Source organism: Sus scrofa, chromosome 7 (assembly GCF_000003025.6).
Source record: "Sus scrofa isolate TJ Tabasco breed Duroc chromosome 7, Sscrofa11.1, whole genome shotgun sequence".
Lineage (NCBI taxonomy): Eukaryota > Metazoa > Chordata > Mammalia > Artiodactyla > Suidae > Sus > Sus scrofa.
Window position 1 is genome coordinate 31,573,751 of NC_010449.5, and position 22,359 is coordinate 31,596,109.

The following is a 22,359-nucleotide window of genomic DNA, read 5'->3' on the forward strand; positions in this document are numbered from 1 at the left end:
TACACAGAACAGACACGGTCAGTTTAATGAATTATAAAGCAAGTACTGGCATAAATACCACCCAGAATGCCTGGTGCCTGCGTGTGGTCCACAGGGCTGTCAACGATCAGCTCTCCTTGGACCCCAATACCCACGCACTGCGCCTCACGACTCCAGGCACCTCCTGCTCCCCAGATTTACGGGGACACAGAGACCAGGGAAGAGGGTAGCCTGTGAACTTTGGAGCCTAGAACTTCCCATCAGTGTAACCTCAAGCTTGACTCTGCAACTCCTGTTCTGGTGATTTGAAGGAACAGAAAACACACCCGTTTCCCCTTTCTGGGAGGGGGGTTTTCCGCGCCGGCCTCCCCAGGCCGTGTCTAGCCTGGGGTCGAGATGTCCCCAGTGAAAGTCCAGGACCAATGTGCCTTCCCTGCATCCCTGCTAAAAATAACCCCTGTGCACTGTGCCGGCAGAGCAGCAGGAAGAGGACGGGAATCATGGTGTTTTGCTTTAAACCTAGAAGCTGCTCAGCAGCTGGGGGGGAGGCAGCGGTGGGAGAAAGAGGCTGGATCTGAGCACCCTGGCAGCACTCTCCCTACCCCCACCCCCAGCTGCAGCTGGTCCTCTCAGGGGTGCCTAGGAGGGAAGGGTGAGTGTGTGTGTGTGTGTGTGTGTGTGTGTGTGTGTGTGTGTGTGCGCGCGCGCACGTGTGAGCGTGGTGACAGGGCCTCCCGGCAGAGCAGGAAGCCTGTGAAGATTGGGGATGGGTGGGGAGGGGTCCCTGTCCTGCTAACTGGAGCGTGCAGGCTGGAAGGGCAGGAGTCACGTACTCCACGGGTCCCCGCCTCCTCTGAGAAGAGCTCTGTCCCCAGCAAGCCCACACCAGGCTTCCTCTGCAGCCCTCGGGGGGCTCCCGGCACACACAGGGCTGAGGATTGTCACTTCACAGTCCCCAGCTCCGTCTGGCTTCCTCTCTGCCCAAAGACATCGGGGAGGTCCTCAAGGGCGGGTGCGGTCCGGTGGCAAGGAATTTCCCTGGAAACGGGAAGTACAAGACGTGTCAGTGTGGGATCCCAGCACGAGGAGCCAGCGGCTGCGTGAAGGGAAGGGGCCCTCCTGGCCTCACACTCCTGCTCTCTTCTCCCACAGCTCCCCTGCCTGCCTCAAGCCTCAGAGGCCTCACCTGGTGGCAGGACCACTCTGCAGCTGCAGCAGAACCACCATGGGCTGCTGCATGTGTGCCCCGTTCCAGGCACTGTACTGACCCTCCACGGATTACCTCATTGAATACTCTCAGCAAGCCCATGACACTGGAATTATTATTCTCCCTGTTTACAGATGATGAAACTGAGGCTTATGGTGATGAAATACTCATCCTGGGATGCCACTGTGAATACGACAGAGACAGGGCTTGGAGTCATGATCTGGGACACAGAGAACGTCCAGGTCCAGGCTGAATGGCCAGAGAGCAATGATACAATTTTGGAAAAACTGGACCTTCCTAAATAATTTAGGACACAGGCTTGCTGTATAGGATACTTTGGTAGGAAAAAGAGCAGCGGACTTAGGGCCCAAAGTTGTACTACTAGTTATGATACGGGCCAAGGAACTTAACCATTCTGAGCCTCAGTTTCCACCTCTGCAAAATGGGTACAATAATCCTCGCATAGAAGTGCTGGGGAATAATGAATTCGAACCCAGCATTTTGGGGGCCACACCTGTAGCATGCAGAAATTCCAGGGCCAGGGATTGAACCAGCACCATAGCAGCAACCCAAGCCACAGCAGTGACACCACCAGATCCTTAACGTACTAGGCCGCCAGCGACTTCTCCAGCATTTTTTCTAAACCTGAAAAACACCAAGATTTGTCCTGCCTCAGGGCCTTTACACCTGTTTTTCCCTATGCCTAGAAGCCAAGGTCCTCAGATGTTCACACATGGGTTTGTTCTTGTCAACAAGGTCTCAGCTCAAACATAAATGTCCTTAGGGCAGCCTTCACTGACTACTCAGCCCATCCCATCTCTTGCAGTTGCATCACTGTTTTATTTTTCTTTGCACTTAGCACAATCTGAAATTATCTTTTTTATTTGTTTTGTTTGTTTGTTTATGGCCTGGCCCACCCTCTCTCCCCAATGGCCAAGGATGTAGTTTCTTGAGAGCTGGAACCTCTGTGAGGTTCAATGACCCATCCCTGGTGCTCAGAGCAGCACCTGGCGAACATCAGAGCTTGCTAAGCATTTATGAATGAATGAATGCTTATGCTTTGGAAACAGCATTATATTTAAGTGTCTGACTCTCCCTCAGGCCTTGCTGAGCCAAAGGGCAATAAATGTGGGTTAATGGGGACTCGAGAGAATGTTTTGGGCCTGGCCCAGCCCCCGCCCCCAGGGCTCCTAGGCTGTAGGGAGCCATCAGGCTGCTTGGATTTCTGGCTGCTCCAGGATAAAGGTCAACTCTTTTGCTGGAACATGAGGTTCTGTACCATCGGGGCCTGCCTGCCTCTGGCCACATCTACTGAGGTTCCCCAACCTGCACTGCAAGTCCAGGCCAGACCAAATAACTCAAAGTGCCCACCAGAGAACCCAGGGCTGCTTCACGCCTCTGTGCCTTTATACACAGTTCCTTCCGCCTGGCATGCTCTGCAGCCTTGCTCTGCCTGGCCAGCTCCTCTCAGATGCGAAGACTGGCCTTGGAAGAGCCCCCCCTGAGCCCTCCAGCCACACCCAGTCCCTAACTTCCCAGGACATTGTCATGATCTGTGTTTGTGCATCTTCCCAAGTAGCCCAGCAGTCTCTTGAGGACAATGACCAGCTTTGGAAGCTTTCTTGAACGACGACTTTTTGAGAAGCACAGCAGCTCATGCACACAGTAGGTACTTAATCGATGCTTCAGCCCAGCTTTTGGACTTTGGATTTCCAGGTATTAACACAATTCCTGGGACACACAGCAGGCACCCATTAAGTGCACACGGAACACGTGAACGGGAGCCACCTGGCACCAGTAGAAGTTGGGGGTGAGGTGGGGAGTAGGGGTGGGGGCAGGGATGGAAGATGATTCCCTGAAAACAAGACGGTGTCCGCGGGCAGAAGCAGAGGGGACCTTAGGAAACCTCCCAGGAGAACGGACACACAAAAAGCAAAGGTAAAAAGCTAACATGGATAGATGGAGGTATACAAGCAGGGCCCTCAGTGAACAAGGAGAGAAAAAGAGAGAAGCAAGGATAAAAGAGGAAGAAAGAACTGGGCTCAGAGGGGACAAAATGTGCCCGTGAGAGCCGCAGAGGACAGGAAGCCAGAGGCCAGCCAGGCAGACCAACTACAGGATGTCTGGTGCCTTGCTTCAGCGCCTGGGGGTAGATAAGGGTGGTATGGGCAGTGCCATGCTGCAGCCCTTCCCAGGGTGACAGGGCTGGATGAAAGGGCACATGTCACCAGCTTTGGGGACATCTTGGGAAACTCTTTCCTCTCTTAGCTCAGGAGAGGCCCTGTGTGATGAAACCAAGCACCCTGCATATCACAGTCACCAATCTAGTTTCTTCCCCTTGGATGAGCCACTTAGTGGCTCTTGCCTCAGTTTTCCCATCAGGAGAGTGGGCGCTATTCTCCTTACTTTAGAGGCACATGACAATCACACCAAGTGAGTTCACACAGGTGAAATGTATACGCCCTGGCCGTCCATGCACTGACATAGTGGTGGTGATTTCTCCCAGAGCCCTACTGTGAATAGGTCCTAAGAGAGGCCATGCCACCCCGCTTCCAGGTGCCACAGAGAGACCTGAGTTCAGAGCCCTGGAGCCCAGGTTCAGTGCCAGAGGGGTACACTATGGCAAAGTTTATTCCCAGGTGAGAGAGAGCAGCAACAGGCATACCTGCCGGCCAAGAGACAGGTGAGGCTGCTCACAGCCACTGGGCCTCCCCTCTGCAGAAGTGGCCTCGGGGGCCTCCACATTGCAGCCTGTTAAATGGGCTGAACATGGTTTTCTAGCTGTCATATTAGACCTCAAGGCATGCCTGGGCTCTAAGGAGGCAGAGGTCCAGAGTCATTTGAAGGGAAGAAGGGACGAGACGCTGAGGCTTGACAGATGGAGGGTGTGTGATTTAGGTGCATGATCTAAATCACATTTAGAGGTATTGGCTTTCCTGTCAGACAGACCTAAATGCCAAGCCTGGCTCTGTCACTTCTCTGAGCCTCAGTTTTCTTAACTGGCAAGGGGGCTAACAACATCTCCTAGAGTCGCCGGGAAGAGTCAGTGAGCTCATGCACATGAAGCCCTGAGCCCAGGGCTTGGTCCTAGGAGGCAATCGATACTAGCTGTTATTGAGCATAATAATATCACGTGCTCCTGGGGGAAGAAGGCCAGGTCAGAAATGTATTGATCTCTGAATATCAAAGCCACTTTGGGATTAATTTTGGGATTAAACTGGTCACAACTCAAAAATCATGATGTCACTAAGGGTCAAATTTCATTTTGCACCTTCTACTAGAACATGTGGGGGGGGGGATCTCCCTCCCCAGCTCCCACAGCTGCCTTGTTCTCTGTGTCTGTGGGGGCGGATCGTGGATTAACAGGTTTGCCAAGCTTTGGGGGTGGAGGGGCAATTGAAACAGAGCCTTCAGCTTACTCGTCGAGTGGGGCTCAAGAATACTGTGCTCAGGAAACAAGGGTGGCGAGGAGTAGGGGGTCCCATGTCAAAGGGCCAGAGAACCTTCAAACCCAACTTGGAGCATCCATGGCCTTGGAGGCTGTTTCTGGCTGGCGAATGGGAGAGAGAAGGGGGACTGGAGCCTTCACTCTTCTGGAGTCCAACTTCTCTCCTCTGGGGCTCTCTCTGCACCCCACCCTCACCTCTCCCAAAGAGTTTCGAACCCAAGGACTGACCTGTGGTGGGTGAGAGGCCCAGGTGGGAGGGGGGCACAAGAGAGCAGGGGTGACTGACAGCAGGATGCCACGGCTGAAGAAGGAAGTATAAATATAAAGCAGCCAGTGTAGGACTGGACAGAGGCCATATGAAACACACGGTACATTCCGGCCCCAGCGTAACAAACTGTACCAGTCTTTTTCAGAGCTGAGAGCACTGAGGGGAGGGAAGCAGGCAGAGGCTCCTTCGAGGTTGGCCCTGCCTGCTCCTCCCCCACTTCTCCCACAGCAGGGAAAGTCCCGCTGTTCCTTTTGCAACCACAGGAAACCTACTATCCCGCTCACACTCTGTACCCAGTGTTCCTCTAGGCAGCTCCAGCCCAGGAGGGAGCAATGAGTGGGGGAGGGGCTGGGGGAGCGGAGCGTCACAGGGGCCCAGGTGACATCAGGGGAGGTGGCAGGCATCCTTTGGACACGGACTCACAGAGTCACAGCCTATCAGTGCTGCCGTGGAGGCAGAGATGAAACGGGAGGTGCAGGGAAGGAAGTGCCTTGCCCAAGGTCACACAGCCAGTTGTTCACCAGGGTGGGACCAGAGTGCATCCAGAGCCGGGCAGCGCTGGGCAGCTCTCCTGGGTGTAGTACGCAGGAGTGGCAGGCCAGGGAACAGGCCGTGCCCAGGAGTGAGGGTGGGGAGCCCAGATCCAAGGCTGCGTCTACGCTCTGGTTAGCTCTGGGCAGGTCTGACTTGGGTACGGTTCCCTCCACTCCTCCCAAACTTACCCTCCTCCTTAAATATCAGAGATAGTGCCTGTGACGTGCCTAGTTAGCACGGAGGCCAGTTTGCGGTGATGTCAACTAGACTGAGTCACCTCCACGCCTTCTCTTTCCTTTACACACACAGCTCAGGCCTAGAACCTCCTGGGATCTTTCTCCCATATCACCACCCCCTCCCCACCCAGTCCCTATAGCTCTTACACGTTTGGTACTCACCACCTGCCGGCTTGGGTTACTATTTAACCTCGCATGCCACATGTTTGTCTCTTCAACTGGTCTGCAAAGTGCCCAAGGGCAGGAAATAAACCCAACATTTATTGAACATCCACTCCCAGTGCCAAGCTGGGCCTGTGGGGGATGAGCTCAAGCCATGGGGGGAGGCCGCAAAGAAACAAACTTTGTTTCTGCCTCAAGGACTTTCTAATCTGGTTAGAAGAACAGGATTAGTAAACAGATCGCTAGAATATGAGACGGGCCACACGCTGCGCCGTGAGAAAGGTACAGACTGAGCGTGCTGGGCTTTCAGGGGAGGAATCAGATTTGGCTGGCATCATTCCAGGCAGGCTTTATGAGCTGGAGCTCGAAAGATGGGCAGTCATGGACCAGCATGGGAGATGGCACGCTAAACCTGGGCGGTTGGAAGGAGGGAGATAGAAGGACTTTAGGAATTGTATTGTAAACTTTTTTTAATGACATGCTCTGCAGGCCCTAACAGAGCCTTCCATACGCTTCTGTTGCTCAGTTTGGAAGTCCCTTGTCCCCCTCCTTGGTTTAGAGACAGTGGAATCTTCAAGACCTGGGCTCAGTGATGTCTTTGTGCAGAAGGGCAAGTGAGAAAATGTGGCCCTGGAGTTCCAGTTGTGGCTCAGCGGTAAGGAAACCGACTAGCATCCATGAAGACACGGGATCCATCCCTGACCTCGCTCAGTGGGTTAAAGGATCCTGCATTGGCCTGAGCTGTGGTGTAGGTCTCAGACACAGCTCTGATCCTGCCAGGTCTTGGCATAGGCCTGACGCTACAGCTCTGATCGATTCTACCCCTAGCCTGGGAACTTCCATATGCTGTGGGTGCAGCCCTACAAACAAACAACAAACAAAACCTGGCCCTGAATAAATGTGCAGATGGGTTGGACAGAGGGAGGTGATCAGGCTTCGGCTGGGGGTTGTCTTCCTCCACCCTGCCGCCCACTCCCACCCTCCAGCGTCCAGGCCCTTCCTCCTCCTGGCCTCCTGCCAGGGGGTTCCCGCTATCCAAAAGAGCTGTCCAAAAGGGCTGGGCTTGGTTGGCCGGGGCCTGGGAATCCCTGGAGTCTCCAGGTTTGTGTGAAGAAAAGATTGATCAGGGAAGGGGTTGGAGAAACAGGGAGCCTCCTTTGGGAGATGGCTGGAATCGGCCCCCTCCAGTGGGCTTCCGTTATCACGTGACTGCATCCCGGGTCTTCGGCTCCAGACTGCTAGATGCAGCGCTCGTGGGGCGCTGGCTGCAGCCTGGACGGCTCCTTCTCTTGCATGGAGCTCCCACACCTGCCCCTACCCCTTCGCAACTGTGCTGCTCTGGGCCCCTGACTCGCCGGGGTTCCAAACCAGGGCTCGTGTGGGGGATGGACAGGTCTGGGCGCGCTAAGGCCGGTGACCCGGCAGGGCTGTGGGAGCCAGCCCGGCCGGGCTGCACGTCCCCGGGGTTATGCACCAGGCCCCAGCACCGGCCGTCCCTGGGCCGCGCCTGGCCAGACCCAAGAACGCGTTCGGAGGCTGCGGCGGCGACGGGGAGGCTGCGCGCCGAGCGCAAGCCGCGAGCACAAACAGGGCGAGGAGGCTGGTGTGAGCGCCTGGGCCCGGTGCCAGCGCGCTGGAACACAATGTCCCGAGCGGGCGGGCGAGCGGGGAGCGAGAACAGCCTGACTCAGCAGCTGGGTAAGTGGGTGTGCTCGCTCACCAGATCAACCGCTCTTGCAGCCTGCGGTCAGCGACGACCCGACTCTCTGAGGCTCCCTCGAGCGGGAGGGGCGAGCACACGGGCCCCGCTCCCCAGCTCCCGCCCAGTGTGTCGCTCGGGACCTCCACGTGGCCGCTTTGCGCATCCCTCTGCCTTCTCGCCCTTCCATGAACGTGGCTCGGAGCGCCCCGCCAGAGTGGAGCAGGCTCTGCCCACGTGGGAGGGTCACGCTCCCCAACCCACCTGCAGGTGTGGCCTGCCATGCAGCTGCCGGGTCCATGCTGTCCCATCCCCCCCACCACTCTGGGAGGTCCCTGCAGGTCTGGGTGTGGGGGATGTAACTCTTGGGTGGAGGCAGAAATTTGTTTTAGGGCAGTGGGGAGCAGAGGAAGATGTTGGGAGAAATGGGATTTAGAGCAAGATCTTCCCCATCTCTGCTCCCAGCTGACCCAGAGTTCAAAGTCTCTTCCTGTCCCCTCCCCTCAAAACCACTAGGCCCCTGAAGATTTCCTCAGAGGGAAGGAGAGGCAGGTGGGGAGGTGCTTTGAAGCCTGAGACCCTGCTTTTCTGCCTTACCCACCCTCCCACCCAAAGCCACAACAAAGACCTACGAATTCTGCCACCCAGCCACAAAGCTTCTCCTTCCTCCTCTGGGTCTGCTGTCCCCTGTGGTCTGGTGTGGATGGATGACAGTCCCAGGACGGGGAGCTCAGATGTCAGTCCAGAGCAGGACTCTTCCTAGGGGGTGGGGACCTGTCCCATGCCCCAGCCTCCTGGAGTGTCTGCAAGGTGCCCCAGGGGACACGCTGTGCTGGGAGTGTGCCAGGGCAGGCAGGAAAGGCCCTGGCAGTCAACACAGCCCTGGGCTCCAGGGCCTTCCAAGGTGGGGCTGGGGGAAGGATCCCAGGCTGCTGAAGTGCCTCACTTGGGCCTCAGCCCCCCTCCCGGGCATCTCTGGCACCCTCTGGAGCCAAAGTTGAGGAGGTGGGTGCCAACCGTCTTCCCACATATACAGGCATACTTCCCACACACGTGCTCACCCAGCCAACGTTCACCAAATCCCTTAGTGAGGAGGTACATTCACTGTCGCCGACACCAGCCTTCTACCTGGTGTGTAACATCTGGCCACCGTATCTATCCCAGGGCAGTGATGGTTCTGAAGCTGTTTGCACACCCACAGTAAGAGGGTCACTCTCACAAGGCAGCCCACTGCCCTTTAGGACTTCCTTCTGTCCAAGGCCAGTCGCCTACAGGACACCTGCCCTCACATGGCCTGGAAGTGACTAACCTCACCTTCAAATCCCTCATACCAGCTCCTCCCCCCTTTCCCACCGTGACCCTCCCCCTCCCCAAACTCCCCATGAAGGCGGATTCATTCATAACTCTTTTCCCTCCTTCACTATCCTAGGTCTGACCTATTACCAGATTCTTCCTTTTCTTGCTTTTATTGCAAGATACATTGTTACTTTCCTCACCAACCTCACAGATGCCATCTTTGGCCCAAATTTCCACAGTTGCTGCCACACTATCCTTTCTGACCCAGGTTCTTCCTTCCTCCTACACACCCTGCTGGAATAATCTTTCTCAAACACTGTTTATTGTGTATGTTATCAACTGCAGACTCTTCAGCCAAGCACACTGGGTACATCCACTGCTAACTCATATGTTCCCTATGAAGGGACCCAGACTCATTCATGAGGTACGCAGACTACAGAGTCCCGCACAGGACCTGGTGTGTAGGAGGAGGGCAGCGAACGTTGCTCACGTGAGCACACCATTCGGGTGCACCCCTTTCTCATCCTCCTGGCTTGGGCTCCCCATTCCTATTAAGCTTATTGGCTTCTCGATGTTCACGCAGGCCCTGTTGTTTTGAGGAGCCACAGTTTTTTTTAAGTTCCCAGAATCTTCCGAGAGGGGTGGTGAAGAGAGAAGCAGACATCCAAATTAACCTCCGGGGTTGTGCCAAATACCAACTGCAAAGACCTTGAGTGCAGAGGAGAATGAGTGTAGCTGCCTGCCGGGAGCCTTTGCGCCAGCAAGAAACAGACAATCCATCAAGGAGGGTGGAAGGCAGAATAGAGAGGGCGTACAACCAGTGGCTTTGGGTTTGCAGAGGGACCTTGCCATCGGAGATTCCAGCCTGCCTAGCTCTGGGCCCCTCATTGATGCCCCCTGATTGTGCTCTTTCTTGGCACCGCATCACACACACACACACCCCAGTGCTCCTGGCCCCATCACCACCTCATAACCCAGCTTAAAGGCTCTGATAATCTCCACCCCACTTTGATCATTTTGTCATCAACTTCCCTCTGCGCCTTATGAGCTGCCTTCAGTCTTATCTATATTTTATTGCTTCTTAATATCCTGTAGTCTTTTCAACTCCAAAGATTAGAAGCTTCTTCATGGCAGGGACCGTGTTATTTATTTATTTATTTAACATCATCTATTTATTTCGAGAGGGCAGCCTGAGATAGGGCACTTGGATTTTGGAAGCCACAGAGATTTGGGTCTGGATCCTGGCTCCAATACTTAGCTGTTTGGCCTTGGGTGAGTGTCTTAACCTTTCTGAGCCAGTTTCTTCATCTGTAAAAGATGCTAGAGCTACTTTCCTTGCAGAATGAGGGGCAAAGATTACAGAGACTACGAAGTGTCCATTGCATAATGAGCAGACAGTAGTTCGTCTTCTCTGCCATGTGGGAGCCGTCCTTGAATTGGGGGACAAGCTTCTTTGACTACCTTTCCCTCCGTACTGGGATGCTTCCAAGCCAGTAACGGGACACTGTTAACAATTACACTGGTTTCACAGACGTAACCCGGGACGCAAGGCCACCCTACCCTAACTCACAATAACCGGTGAGGGCAGGGTTCAGATCCAACGCCGCCGAAACCCAGTGCCTACACATGGCGCCAAGCGTAGTTAAATTCAGGGAAAGTCTGTCGAGTGAAGAAACGAACAGAACCTGCCCTTCCTTCAGTTTCTCAGAGCACCAGCGAGTGAAGAAGCAAAGAATGAAAAAGCTGCCCACGCCGCCTTCCCACCCCCACCCGGGTCCCAGTGTCTCCAGCAGCCTCCTTCCCTAGCCCTCTTCCCCGCCCCTGGTTGTCTTGGAAACAAGTGACGTATATGCAAGGGGCGTGACCTCTTGCCATCCTCTCCCGGAGACCTAGGCCCCTTCTTATCCCAACCTCGGATGAAGCCAAACTCGGATGAGGCTGAGGTTGGAGTCCTCCATGGTGCTGCCCCACGCCGGACTTGGAGCTAACTCCGCTCCCTGGCCGCCTGCCTTGGGCACCCAGATTACCCGATGCCGGCACCCAACCCCTCCAGTCCGCCCGGCACCGGTGAGCTGGCGGGGGTCCGAAGAAAGACGACCTCAGTCCCCAGGATCCCTCTTCACCCCTTCATCCAAGATGGGCCAGTGGATCCCAAGAACTGAGGCCCAGCGCCCAGCCCAGGCCCGTTTCTTCCCCGGCAGCCCTCAGGCGTGCTCCGCGTCGGAGGTGTGGGCGGGAAGGGTGGGACCCCTGGGCGCGCCCCGCGCCGCGGAGCGCGGGGGAGAAGGAGTTAAACAAGGTGCCGGCGCCCGACGCGGCGGGAGTGGGGGATGGGAGCGAAGGGAAAGTGAGAGCGGGGGCGGGGGGGGGGGACCGGAGCGAAAGAACATCCTGTGCCCGCTGCCGGATGCGCGGGGGGGGGGGGTGGTTAGTCCGGGGAGGGAGGGCAAGATGGGGGGAGGCCCGGGGCGGGGAAAGCCGCGGCCTCCGCCCAGCACTAGGTCCTCCGCTTGTGGGGGCGTCGCCTCCTTCACTCCCCGGGCTTACGCAGCGTTTCTCCCGGTCCCCACCCTTTCACCGGAGTAACGAGCTACCTACCGAGAGGCTCCCGAATTTGGCCCTGGCCCGGGGTAAGCACGAGCTGAGGAAGACACTGTCTCGGAGCGTGTGGGATCCACGTCAGGCACCGGCTGCCCCGCCAGACTTTCATCTCTCCGCTTTCTGGCTTTCTGCTGGGGCGGCTCGCACGTGTGCAGCGTCCCCTGGTCACCGAGAGTCACAGCGCACATTCTCTCACTAAGTTTGGACCGCGCACTTCCGGGTGGTAGGCAGGTATTAATAGACCCGTTTTCCGGAGGAGGAAGCTGAGACTCAGATTATGGAGTTCGCCCAAATCCAAGCCCATCGTACTCCAGCGGGCTTTTTTCCTTGGAGTAGAGAGTAGGCTAATTTTCCCTTAGTTTCTAGTGCCCGCAGGCGCGGGGCCCCTCCGGGGTCACACTCCGTGGTAGCCTGCTTGCACGGTTAGCTACTCTAACTAGACTGAAACGCCCATTATCAGAGTCCTGATAGATTGAGGAGATGGTCTTAGGCTTTCACAGGAGGAATAAAGCAGCTCAGGGGAATGGGCTCCTGGTGTAGGTATTTGATGTGTGTGCCGGGGGGGGGGGGGGGTTTCAAAGAGGGTTCCAGACTTTTTCGAAGCAATTAAATGGGCTACAGGAGTTGAGATTAATTAGCCAGGGTGGCAGGGGTAGTGATTGAATGGAAGGGGCTGAATAATGTACCTTTAGGGGCTCACAGAGCCCCACCATCTGTGCCCACTGCCTTCCCACACCCAACATTTTTGCCCAGGGGAAACCTGCTTGAAATAGTAGTTATAACAGTCACATTGGGTGAGCTGTGTGTGCTGGGCACTGTTCCAAGCACTTAACCTCTCAACTCCAAGAAGTAGGTGGTTATTATTCCTATTTTACAGGTAGGGAAAATGAGGCACAGAGGTAAGTCAGTGGCTGAGCTGGTTTTGAACCCTGGCAGTCTGGGTTGAACCCACACTCTCATTCACTAAATAAACCTTCACCTAACATGATAGGAACATCAGCCTAAAAGCTAGAAACCTGGTACACGTGGCAGAGAGGTGTGTGTAGGGCAGCCTGTGTCCTTTTGTCTTGGGGAGGACAGGTAAAAACTTGGGGTTCACTGTATGTATATGGAATCTCAGACTTCTCTCTAGCCAATATTTCGAAGGTTTGGATTTGACAAAACAAAAACAAAAACCAAGTTCTTACAAAGAGTTGCAGCCTTAATTTATGGCTCCCTAAGAATGTCCATTATCATTTTTACCACCATCATTTCACAAAAGCAAGCACATGCTAATTCTCCTCAAAATAAAACAGACATCGTCTGAATCAGAAGCCGTTAATCCCAAGCAAGGACAGTCATTGATTTTCCCCCCAACAAATACACAGTACTTTTTTTTTTTTTTTTTTTTTTATCATCGTGCTGTGGACTAGCAAAAATGTCATACTGGTGATTCCTCTGCTTCTGATCCTTCAGAATCATTTGAGGGCAGAACCAAAAGAAATGGGCTTAGGTGTAGCAGGAAGGAGTCAGGTTAGAGCCAAGAAAGAACTCTCCTTCTTGGGAGATCTTTAAAGAGCAGTAAATACTGCATTTGCTTAGAGTGGGAGGGTTGCAGGATCAACTCCACGGACTGGCAGACTGGTGAGGCCAGTCATGCCAGGTCCCCGCTTAGAGAAGGACAGGAACTTTGGGCTGAAGGACCCATCCTTAGATCTACCGTGGTGGCCTCAGAATCTAAAATAGTCCCATCAGGCAGCCATCTCCTACCTGAAGTTCCTAGAGCTGGATAGGTGATTGTGGGGCAGTAGGGAGGCCTCGGGGGGTTCTGGCATCCTTTGCTGCAGGGAGTCCGTGGCCTGTAAGCCTTGTAGTTGCCCAACCTTGAGATGGAAGAAAGAGCCCAGGGACGGCAACAGAGACATTCATGGTGGCACAACAGACACAGGGTTAATGTAATGATGCCTTTCTTCAGTTGGGAGCTGGGTTAATTACTTTAGTAGTCCTCAGGTGAGGCAGGTATAAAACAGGTGAAGTCTGTAAATCCCTTTCCAATCCTGTTCCTTGAACCACCTGGGACTTACCTGCCAGTCCCAAGGCTGTTTTATAATGTGTTCCCTAGGCGTAAATCCTGTGGTGAGGGCAGGAGTTATTGTCCTGGGAGTTCCTGCCGTGGCACAGCAGAAACGAATCCGATGAGGAACCATGAGGTTGTGGGTTCGATCCCTGGCCTTGCTCAGTGGGTTAAGGATCCAGCGTTGCCGTGAGCTGTGGTGTAGGTCACAGACGCGGCTCAGATCCTGCGTTGTTGTGGCTGTGGCATAGGCTGGCAGCTGCAGCTCCAATTCGACCCCTAGCCTGGTAACTTGCATATGCTGTGGGTGTGGCCCTGAAAAAAAGAAGACTGTTGTCCGGATCTATAAGAGTTGGCAATGGTCCTTCGGTGGTAACAGTTGATCTTGGATTGTGTTGACTAATTGCCTCTGGGTTAACATGGCCTAGGCACTGGGACAGTTGCTCCTGGGATGTTGTTATAGTTCGTAGGGCTTGAGTTTGCCACTGGTCCACATGTTGAGAGAGCAGCTTTCCATCTCAGTTGTTAAGTAGCCCATTCATTCTTTCCATTAGCCCAGCAGCAGTGGGGTCATAAGGCGGGTGGAAATGCCAGTGTGTGTGCCATTTTTATCGGCCCATTTTTGAACTTCATGGCTGGTCAACTGGATTCCTTTATGTCACACACTGCTGTTCTAGGCCTCAAATAGTGGGGTGTTTTTTTTTTGTTGTTTTCTTGTTGCATTGTTAGGTGACTTGGGTAGTAATATCTTCCGTCTATTGTAACACATTTTGGACTGCATATAGCTGTTGTTCATCATGCTATATATCGTTGCCCTGCCCCCTTCCATAGCTGGGACCAGAAGCCCAGCATTGCTCTTATTTTGTTGTTGCCATACGCCCCATTCAAACCCTTCCAGTTAACTGGCCACATCCAGTTGGCAAACCTGTACTTGCATTAATATCCCCTAAAACCTGTGTCTATACTTGTTTGGGGTGAGAAGTTAGGGGTGTGCTTGTCTTTTGTAGATAATCTAGGTCCTTGTGTTTTTGTCTGTATTCACCGGCCATCCTTGTGCAGTTAGATGAGCCACAAGAATAGGGCTGCTACTTTTATTTTTTTATTTTTTAGTTTTTTGCTTTTTAGGGCCGCACCCACAGCATATGGAGGTTCTCAGGCTAGGGGTCCAATCAGAGCTGTAGCCACTGGCCTATGCCACAGCCCACAGCAATGCTGGATCCTTAACCCACTGATCGAGGCCAGGGATCGAACCTGAGTCCTCATGGATGCTTAGTCGGGTTCTTTAACCACTGAGCCACGACAGGAACTCCTAGGGCTGCTACTTATAAACTGGAAGGAGACTCTGAGGATAAGAGTGGAAGAGAATCAGTGTAATGGAAGAGAAAGACATCTCTCATGGTAGTCAGCTGCCACAGGGCCCACATGCTAGTGGACGGCCACCTCAGGGTCAACCCTGCAACCTTCTGTTCCCCATCCTTACTTTCTGACCTCTTTGGAGTTTCTTTGGCCTCCTGGCTGGCTTGCCAATTGTTGGGCTGCACTCAGCACTCCTAATAGCCTTGCGGTTGCCCAGCCTTGAGACGGAAGAGTCTGGAGACAGCAACAGAGACATCATGGTTTATGGGACAGGGGAACTTAAGCAAAAGGCCCTGGAGCAACACCCCACCATTTATGGCAGGCAGGCAGGCCGTGGTAAGGAGGCCACCATTTACAGGGGCAACTGACATCAGGTTGGCTCATCAGTTACCACGGAAACCAGCAGCTGAGGCATGTCCCTCACAGCCCCTCAGATTAACAACCATCACGAGGGCAGATGTTTGCCTTTAATAAACTTGCAGGTAGAGCCGTTCTGGCCTAGGGATTTTTTTGGGGAGGCGGGGGAGCTGTCCCTGCAGCATGTGGAAGTTCCCCAACCAGGAATTGAACCACAGTAGTGACCCGACAAGCCACTGTCGTAACTACTGGGTCCTTAACCTGATGCACCACAAGGGAACTCCTGGCCTAGGGATTAGATTAATCACTAGCTGGGGCAGGAGGCAAACACATTCATGTGAATAGGGTGCAGGTGAAACAAGGACTGGTTGGTTGGTCAGGGCATGTACAAAGAGCAAGAGAGCAGCCATCTTCAATGGCCTGAGCGTAATCCACCTGGGGGCTGGATAGAGTGCTAGGAATGACACTTGAGGGGGTGCTGAGGATAGAAGAAAGTGAAAGGCCCCCTGGGAGTGTTACCTGCAGCCTGGGGTGAGATGGACAAAGGCTCTGAGTGGCCAGACCTGGCTGGCTGCAGCATCCTTGCGAATACTGCTCCCTATTGCCCCACTCCCTTCAAGCCCAAGTAGCCCGGGGCCCAGAGCCTTCCAGCAGGAGCTCAAAGCCAGGCAGGTGAAGCGCTATTCTGGTGCAGCCACACTCACTGCTGGCTCTGTGCCTGAGCCTGGCCTGGCTTCTCTCTGTTCTGTACCAGAAGGTGAAGCCAGAGGGTGTGGGGACATGGGAGGCAGTTGGGGGAAGAGGCAAGAGGAAGGGTCTGGTCTCGTCTCCTCCATCCTAGTGGGGAAGACTGAGTCCTCCGAAGTTTCATTCTTATCCTCCAGGGAAGTAGCGTTTTCAAACCTCAACCCCCCCTGTGTGTATGTTGTTGGGAGTGGGGTGGGGATGGTAATCCCAGATCTTGACCTCATGGTTTAATGGCACTGATTACCCCAATTTTGTTTTCTTTTTAGGCCACCCCACGACATAGGGAGTTCCCAGGCCAGGGATCAGATCCGAGCCGCAGTCATGACCTAAGCCACAACTGTGGCAACGCCAGATCCTTAACCCACCATGCTGGGCCAGTGATCGAACCTGCATCCCAGCACTCCCAAGACACCACCAATCCCGTTGTACCACAACAGGAACCCCAGATCTACCCCAATTTTAATCCTGGAGTTTTAGAAAGCTAAATCTGGATCCCCTCAGGTTACAAATGCAGAAACTGAGACCCAGGCAAGGACAGTCCCCTCCTCTTCCAGTGTCTCACGGTTAAATGGGTCCCGAGCCCCTGTATCCACATTCTCTGACATTCTATCCTCAAGTCCTCAAAGAATGACAGACGTCATAACTTGAGCATCTGCTAAGTGCGGGACTCTGTGCTGGATGTTGCAGATGCAAAGGCAACTGCCCTGAAGCGCATTTGGTCAACAGGTAGATGGTCACTAGAGGGGAGCAGGCAGATGCTGGAAGAGGACGGATTTATCTCAAGACTGCAAAACTTTGAAGGCACTCGCATCCTTTTCATCCTCCGTTGGAAGGGGGACCCTCCCTGCAGAAATACCCCAAGGCCCAGAAGTGGGTCTGTGATGAAAAGATCAAAGGAAGGGGCCAGGGAAGAGGGCTGCCAGTGGGCACACCGCCCCCCCCAACAACTTCCAGAGGCCCAACCCAGAAATCGGGCCTCTGCTGCCATCTAATGGAGGAAAGGGGCCTCTGGAGCCGCCCAGGGGCCCCACCAACCTGGCTCCCCTCCCCCCAGACCTTTCATTCCCCTGGAGTCTTGAGCTTTGTTTTTTACAGCCTCCAAAGCTCCCTGGCTTCCCTGTTTTCCGGCCACCTCCCTCCATCCCACCATCTCCCCAGTTTCCTTTGTTGCCCAGGTTCTGATTCTGGTACCCCTTGGTTCCTGGCCCCGCTGGAGTTCCGGTTCTGGAAGGTCTTTGCCAGGTGCCTCGGGCCCGCTCCCACCCGGCATGAGCATCCTCCAGCGCCTGAGGCAAATGGACATCCGCAAAGGTGTAGTGAGCCTGGCCACGGGCGCCGGGGCCATCTACCTGCTCTACAAGGCCATCCGGGCCGGCATAAGGTGTAAACCACCCCTCTGCAGTGCCTCGCCTATCTGCATAGCCCGTAAGTGTCCCCGACCTGGGGAGAGGGCTCTGCTCAGGGGGTACCTACTCCCCAAGCCTCCGGTGTAGGAGGGCCCAAAGGTGGCTCCTCCAAGTCCCTCTCTCTCTCCTCTTTCCCTTCTCCATCTTCCCCAGACCCACCCTAGGGATGCTGGCTCAGGGCCCTGGATAGAGGATGGCACTCAAGCAAGTCATCTGGCAGATTTCTTTTCTTTTTTGGCTGCCCTGGGGCATATGGAGTTCCCAGGTCAGTGATCAGATCCAAGCCACAGCCTCTGACCTAAGCTACAGCTGTAGCACTGTGCCAGGCTGGGGATCGAACCTTTGTCCCAGTACTTCCAAGATGCCACCCATCCCATTGTGCCACAGCAGGAACTCCCTGGCAGGTTTCTAAATTCTACATTCCCCCTAGAACCCAGGATGCTACTGCTTGGAAACTTGGCACCTGTGGCTCTTCACACAGGAAAATTGAGGGACCTACATGCCCAGTGCTTCCACTAGCCCATATGACAACTTGGGGCAAAGTAGAGAAATGAATCCCTTCTGGAATTCCCGTCGTGGCTCAGTGGTTAACGAATCCGACTGGGAACCGTGTGGTTGTAGGTTCAATCTGTGGCCTTGCTCAGTGGGCTAAGGATCTGGTGTTGCCTTGAGCTGTGGTGTAGGTTGCAGCGGCGCGGATCCTGCGTGGCTGTGGCTCTGGCATAGGCTGGCAGCTATGGCTCCAATTCGACCCCTAGCCTGGGAACCTCCATATGCCGTGGGAGCGGCCCAAGAAATGGCAAAAAGACAAAAAAAAAAAAAAAAAAAAAAAAGAAATGAATTCCTTCTGTAAGACTTTTTATTGCCATCTGCTAGAGTAACACTGCCATATATGGGTGACCATGACATATTATTGCCATATGCCAGAAAGTTGTTCTAGTAAACAAATTTTTTTTTGTTTACGATATGAACAGTACAGCCTTAGATGTGGTGCCCTTGTGCAGTACACACCCTGTTCAACTGTACGCAGTGGTCCTGCCTTGGGCAAGAAGGCTTCTCTTCAGAAAAGGCAAGGCTGCCTTGTTCCCCGGGGCCCTCTCCCCTGCTTCCCAACCCCATTCTTTCATCAGTTGTGAGTCCACAGCCTGAACTGGGCTCCGGTGGCTGTCTAGGCCTGGCAATCGAGCGAGAGCGGCACGGGCGGGACTCAGGTGAGCTCCGGAGGCTCCTCACCTCTTTGGAGTGCAAACAGGATGAGTACGCCAAGAGCATGATCCTGCACAGTATCACGCGCTGTGTGTACTTGCTGGAGTCCGAGGTGAGGGAGAGGAAGCAGGAGGTTTCTCTGAGCTGGCCTGGCCCCGGGTGTCCCCCTGTCCCCTTGACTAGCCAGACTGGGTCCTGGCACTGTCTCTCTGGTTGATGGTGGGAGGGGTTGTGTTGAGGGGTCTTGGTGACATGGGTGGGGGGAGGGCACGGGACCAGGACACCCGCTTCTCCTGCCTCTCCCCTCTCTCCTGGCACACGCTAGGCCTCAGCCTGTACTAATGAGGACATTGCATTGGTGGGCTCCATGCTGGATGACAAGGACAACAGTGTCAAAATCCAAGCTCTGAACACGCTTAAAGCTTTCTCTGGCATCAGAAAATTCAGGCTCAAAATCCAGGTGAGCCCAGTGATCAGTGGTGGGCAGAGCCCATGGGATGCCCATCATCCATGGGTCCTTTCGTGGGCAGTGAGTGAATGGGCATGTTCCTGAAGTTGGTTTGGGTCTGAGTTTACAACCCATACTTGTGTTTTGCCTTGGAAATACGTGGGAAAATGGTGATCCCAGGGTCATCAAAGACTTTGAATCTCAGGGTGAAGCTGAACTAGTCACCAGCAGCTATCTCTGAGCCCCCAAACAGCAGAAAGCCCTGGGGTTCCTTCTGACCCCAGCCAACACTCTTGACAGCAGTTGGATGGCCTATAATTCAGTTCAATCATGACGCTGTCTACTTGGAGCTAGTACAGATCCCACAGGTTGGGGCTCAGTCCCAGAAGGCTGTCTCCCACTGCAGATGCCACTTGCAAGTCCTAGGACTTCTGAATGACCAGCCGTAAATTTGGAGGTTCGTGGGCCTCCTCCCTGCAAGGACAAGGCTTGATAATTCACTAGGACAAGGCAGAGGACTCAGGAGAAAACCTTACTCACACTTACCAGTTACCACGAGAGAGAAGGCTGAGGAGAAGCCGAATGGAAGAGATGCATAGGGCAAAGTATAGACCAAGGGCCTCCCTGCCTTCTCCAGACCCACCACCTTCCTGGCACTTCAGTGTGTTCTCCAAACCCTGTCATGTAGGGGTATTTATGGAAGTTTCCTTAAGTAGGCCTAATTGATTAATCATTGACCATTGGTGATTGAACTCAATCTCTAGCCCCTCCCTTCTCCCCAGAGGTCAGGTGTGCTGCTGAAAGTTCCAACCCTCTAAGCACGGCCTGGTCTTTCTGGCCTCATGCAGAAGGAATCCAGGGGGTTGGTCTAGAGTTGCCTCTTTAGCTTAAACTCAGGGGTAATGGAAAGGGGCTTGGAGTTCCCTGGTGGCTCAGGGGGTTAAGGATCTGATATTATCACTGCTGTGGTTCTGGTTACTGCTGTGGTGTGGGCTGGGTCCCTGGCCTGGGAATTTTTGCATGCCACGGGTACAGCTGAAAAAAAATAAGCGAATAGGTAAAATGCAGTTGGAAGGTTTAGGCTTTATGGTTCTGAAAGTAAGAGGTTTATATTTTATGGTTTGCGTTTTCCCTCCAACATTGAAACATTCATCCTTATTGCTGTGGACTGTTGTTTCCTTCTTTTCCACCTCCTCATGCTATTCTAGTTCATGAATACCCTGCCGTTGTATCTATCCAATTGCCCATGGGTAGGCATTTAGTTGTTTCCACACTATGCCGTGAACATTCTTATACACATGTCTCTTATGGACACGAGGGGCTTTCTCTAGGGTATGGAGGGGAATGGCTGGGTGAAAGGCATACCCACCTTTTCAAGAAGGGCTGTATCAGTTTACGCCCTCCACCCATCCTGCATGAGTGTTTCTGGAGTATCGTTTCCTCCCCAACACTTGGTATTGGTATTTTCACACTTTAAATTTTTGGCACCACGAGTTCACACTGTGGCTCAGCAGGTTAAGATCCCAACATAGTGTCCATGAGGATGCAGGTTCAGTCCCTGGCCTCGCCCATTGGGTTAAGGATCCAGCATCATGTGGCTCAGATCCCGAGTTCCTGAGGCTATGGAGTAGGCCAATTCCACCCCTAGCCCAGGAACTTCCATACGCCTCAGGCGCAGCCATTAAAAACAAACAAACAAAAGAAAAATAAACCCTTGTTTGGGGAAAAAAGTGTCTAGATCTCCACTTGCCAGCTGCCTCTACTTCAGCCCTCAGCTCTGTCAGTTGCTCTCAGGCTGTGATTCTCAAGCAGATCAGAATTGCCTGGAAAGCCGATTAAAAATAAAGGCATTAAGGAGTTCCCGATGTGGTGCGGCAGAAACAAATCCAACTAGGAAACATGAGGTTGCAGGTTCAATCCCTGGCCTTGCTCATTGGGTTAAGAATCCGGGAGTTCCCGTCGTGGCGCAGTGGTTAATGAATCCGACTAGGAACCATGACGTTGCGGGTTCGGTCCCTGCCCTTGCTCAGTGGGTTAAGGATCTGGCGTTGCCGTGAGCTGTGGTGTAGGTTGCAGACGTGGCTCGGATCCCGCGTTGCTGTGGCTCTGGCGTAGGCTGGTGGCTACAGCTCCGATTTGACCCCTAGCCTGGGAACCTCCATATGCCACGGGAGCAGCCCAAGAAATAGCAACAACAACAACAACAAAAGACAAAAGACAAAAAAAAAAAAAAAAGAATCCAGTGTTGCCATGAGCCCGGGGTGTAGGTCGCAGGTGCTGTTCGGATCTGGTGTTGCTGTGGCTGTGGTGTATGTAGGCCAGCAGTTGTAGCTGATTAGACCCCTAGCCTGGGAACCTCCATATGCTGTGGGTGCAGCCCTAAAAAGCAAATAATAATAATAATAATAGTAATAATAATAATAATAGATAAATAAATAAAAGCATTACACCCAGAGAGTCCAGTTCAACAGGGAGGCTGTGGTTTTTCACAAGCCCACCGCCCACCCCCACCAAAGATGCTGTTGCAGGTGCCCTGGGCACCACTGTTCCCTTTCCCCAGGGTCTGTGTCATGAGGACCAGACCCCATTGTCTTCGCTCTGGATGAAAGCAGCCACTCCCTGGCCTCAGCTTCCACCTAGATGTGCTCTCCTGTGTCTCTATCCGTAGCCTGGGGGCTCCCTTGACCTCCAGACCTTTGGCCAGCTGCTGCACCTAGATGGCCCTCTAACTCAGCATGTCCAAAATGGAGCTCGCCCTCTCCCTGTGTCAGACCACCCTCTTGAGAGGGATAGGATCCCATCAGTCCCCTGCTAGGTCTTCGTCAGGACTCTCATCAGAGAGTGCTTGATCATAGAGATCCCTGGTGGTCTCGTGGTTAGGACTTGGTGCTTTCACAGCCGTGGCCTGAGTTCAACCCCTGGTCTGGGAACTGGGATCCCACCTCAAGCCCCGCGTGCACACCATGGCCAAAAAAGAAATCGCAGGATCAGCTCCACTTCCTTGCCCCAACCCCAGCCATTTCCACTCCATGTTTCATGGTCTTGCCCTCTCCGGCCCTTGTACCTGCTGTTCTCTCTGCCTGAGACCCCACCCCAGATTTGCTGACTCCTACCTGTCGCAGGAGACAGCGAGGGGTGGGGGCAGGGAGAAGCAGGGGACTGAGGGGAATGCCCTGCCCCCCACTCCGGGATTCTTGTTTCCTTCATACGTGGCTCACAAAAGTACAGTTTGTAAAGGTACCTGCCTCTGGCAATAAGGCCCACGCGTCTCACATCTCAGAAGCCAAGGTCCCTTTATTCAACAAATGGATCTTGAACAGTTTGTGTTCAGCACTGGAGATAGAGCAGTGAACAGA

At 53.8% G+C, this 22,359-nt stretch overlaps 1 protein-coding gene and 1 long non-coding RNA gene across 2 annotated transcripts in view; one reads left to right on the plus strand and one right to left on the minus strand.

Moving 5' to 3' along the window:
• On the minus strand, positions 1–17,155 carry LOC100521322. Its single transcript, XR_001297829.2, has 3 exons — positions 11,428–17,155; positions 1,701–1,831; positions 1–1,017 (listed from the first exon to the last, which is right to left on the minus strand). It is a non-coding gene; the product is annotated as an uncharacterized LOC100521322 (long non-coding RNA).
• Positions 9,794–22,359, plus strand: part of ARMC12 (armadillo repeat containing 12) — an 18,247-nt gene continuing 5,681 nt past the window's right edge. Inside the window, exons 1-4 of the mRNA XM_021098632.1 lie at positions 9,794–10,896; positions 17,119–17,368; positions 18,522–18,667; positions 18,881–19,015. Of these exons, the coding sequence (XP_020954291.1) occupies positions 10,762–10,896; positions 17,119–17,368; positions 18,522–18,667; positions 18,881–19,015 (666 nt within the window). The 5' untranslated portion in view covers positions 9,794–10,761. The remainder of the gene's footprint in view (positions 10,897–17,118; positions 17,369–18,521; positions 18,668–18,880; positions 19,016–22,359) is intronic.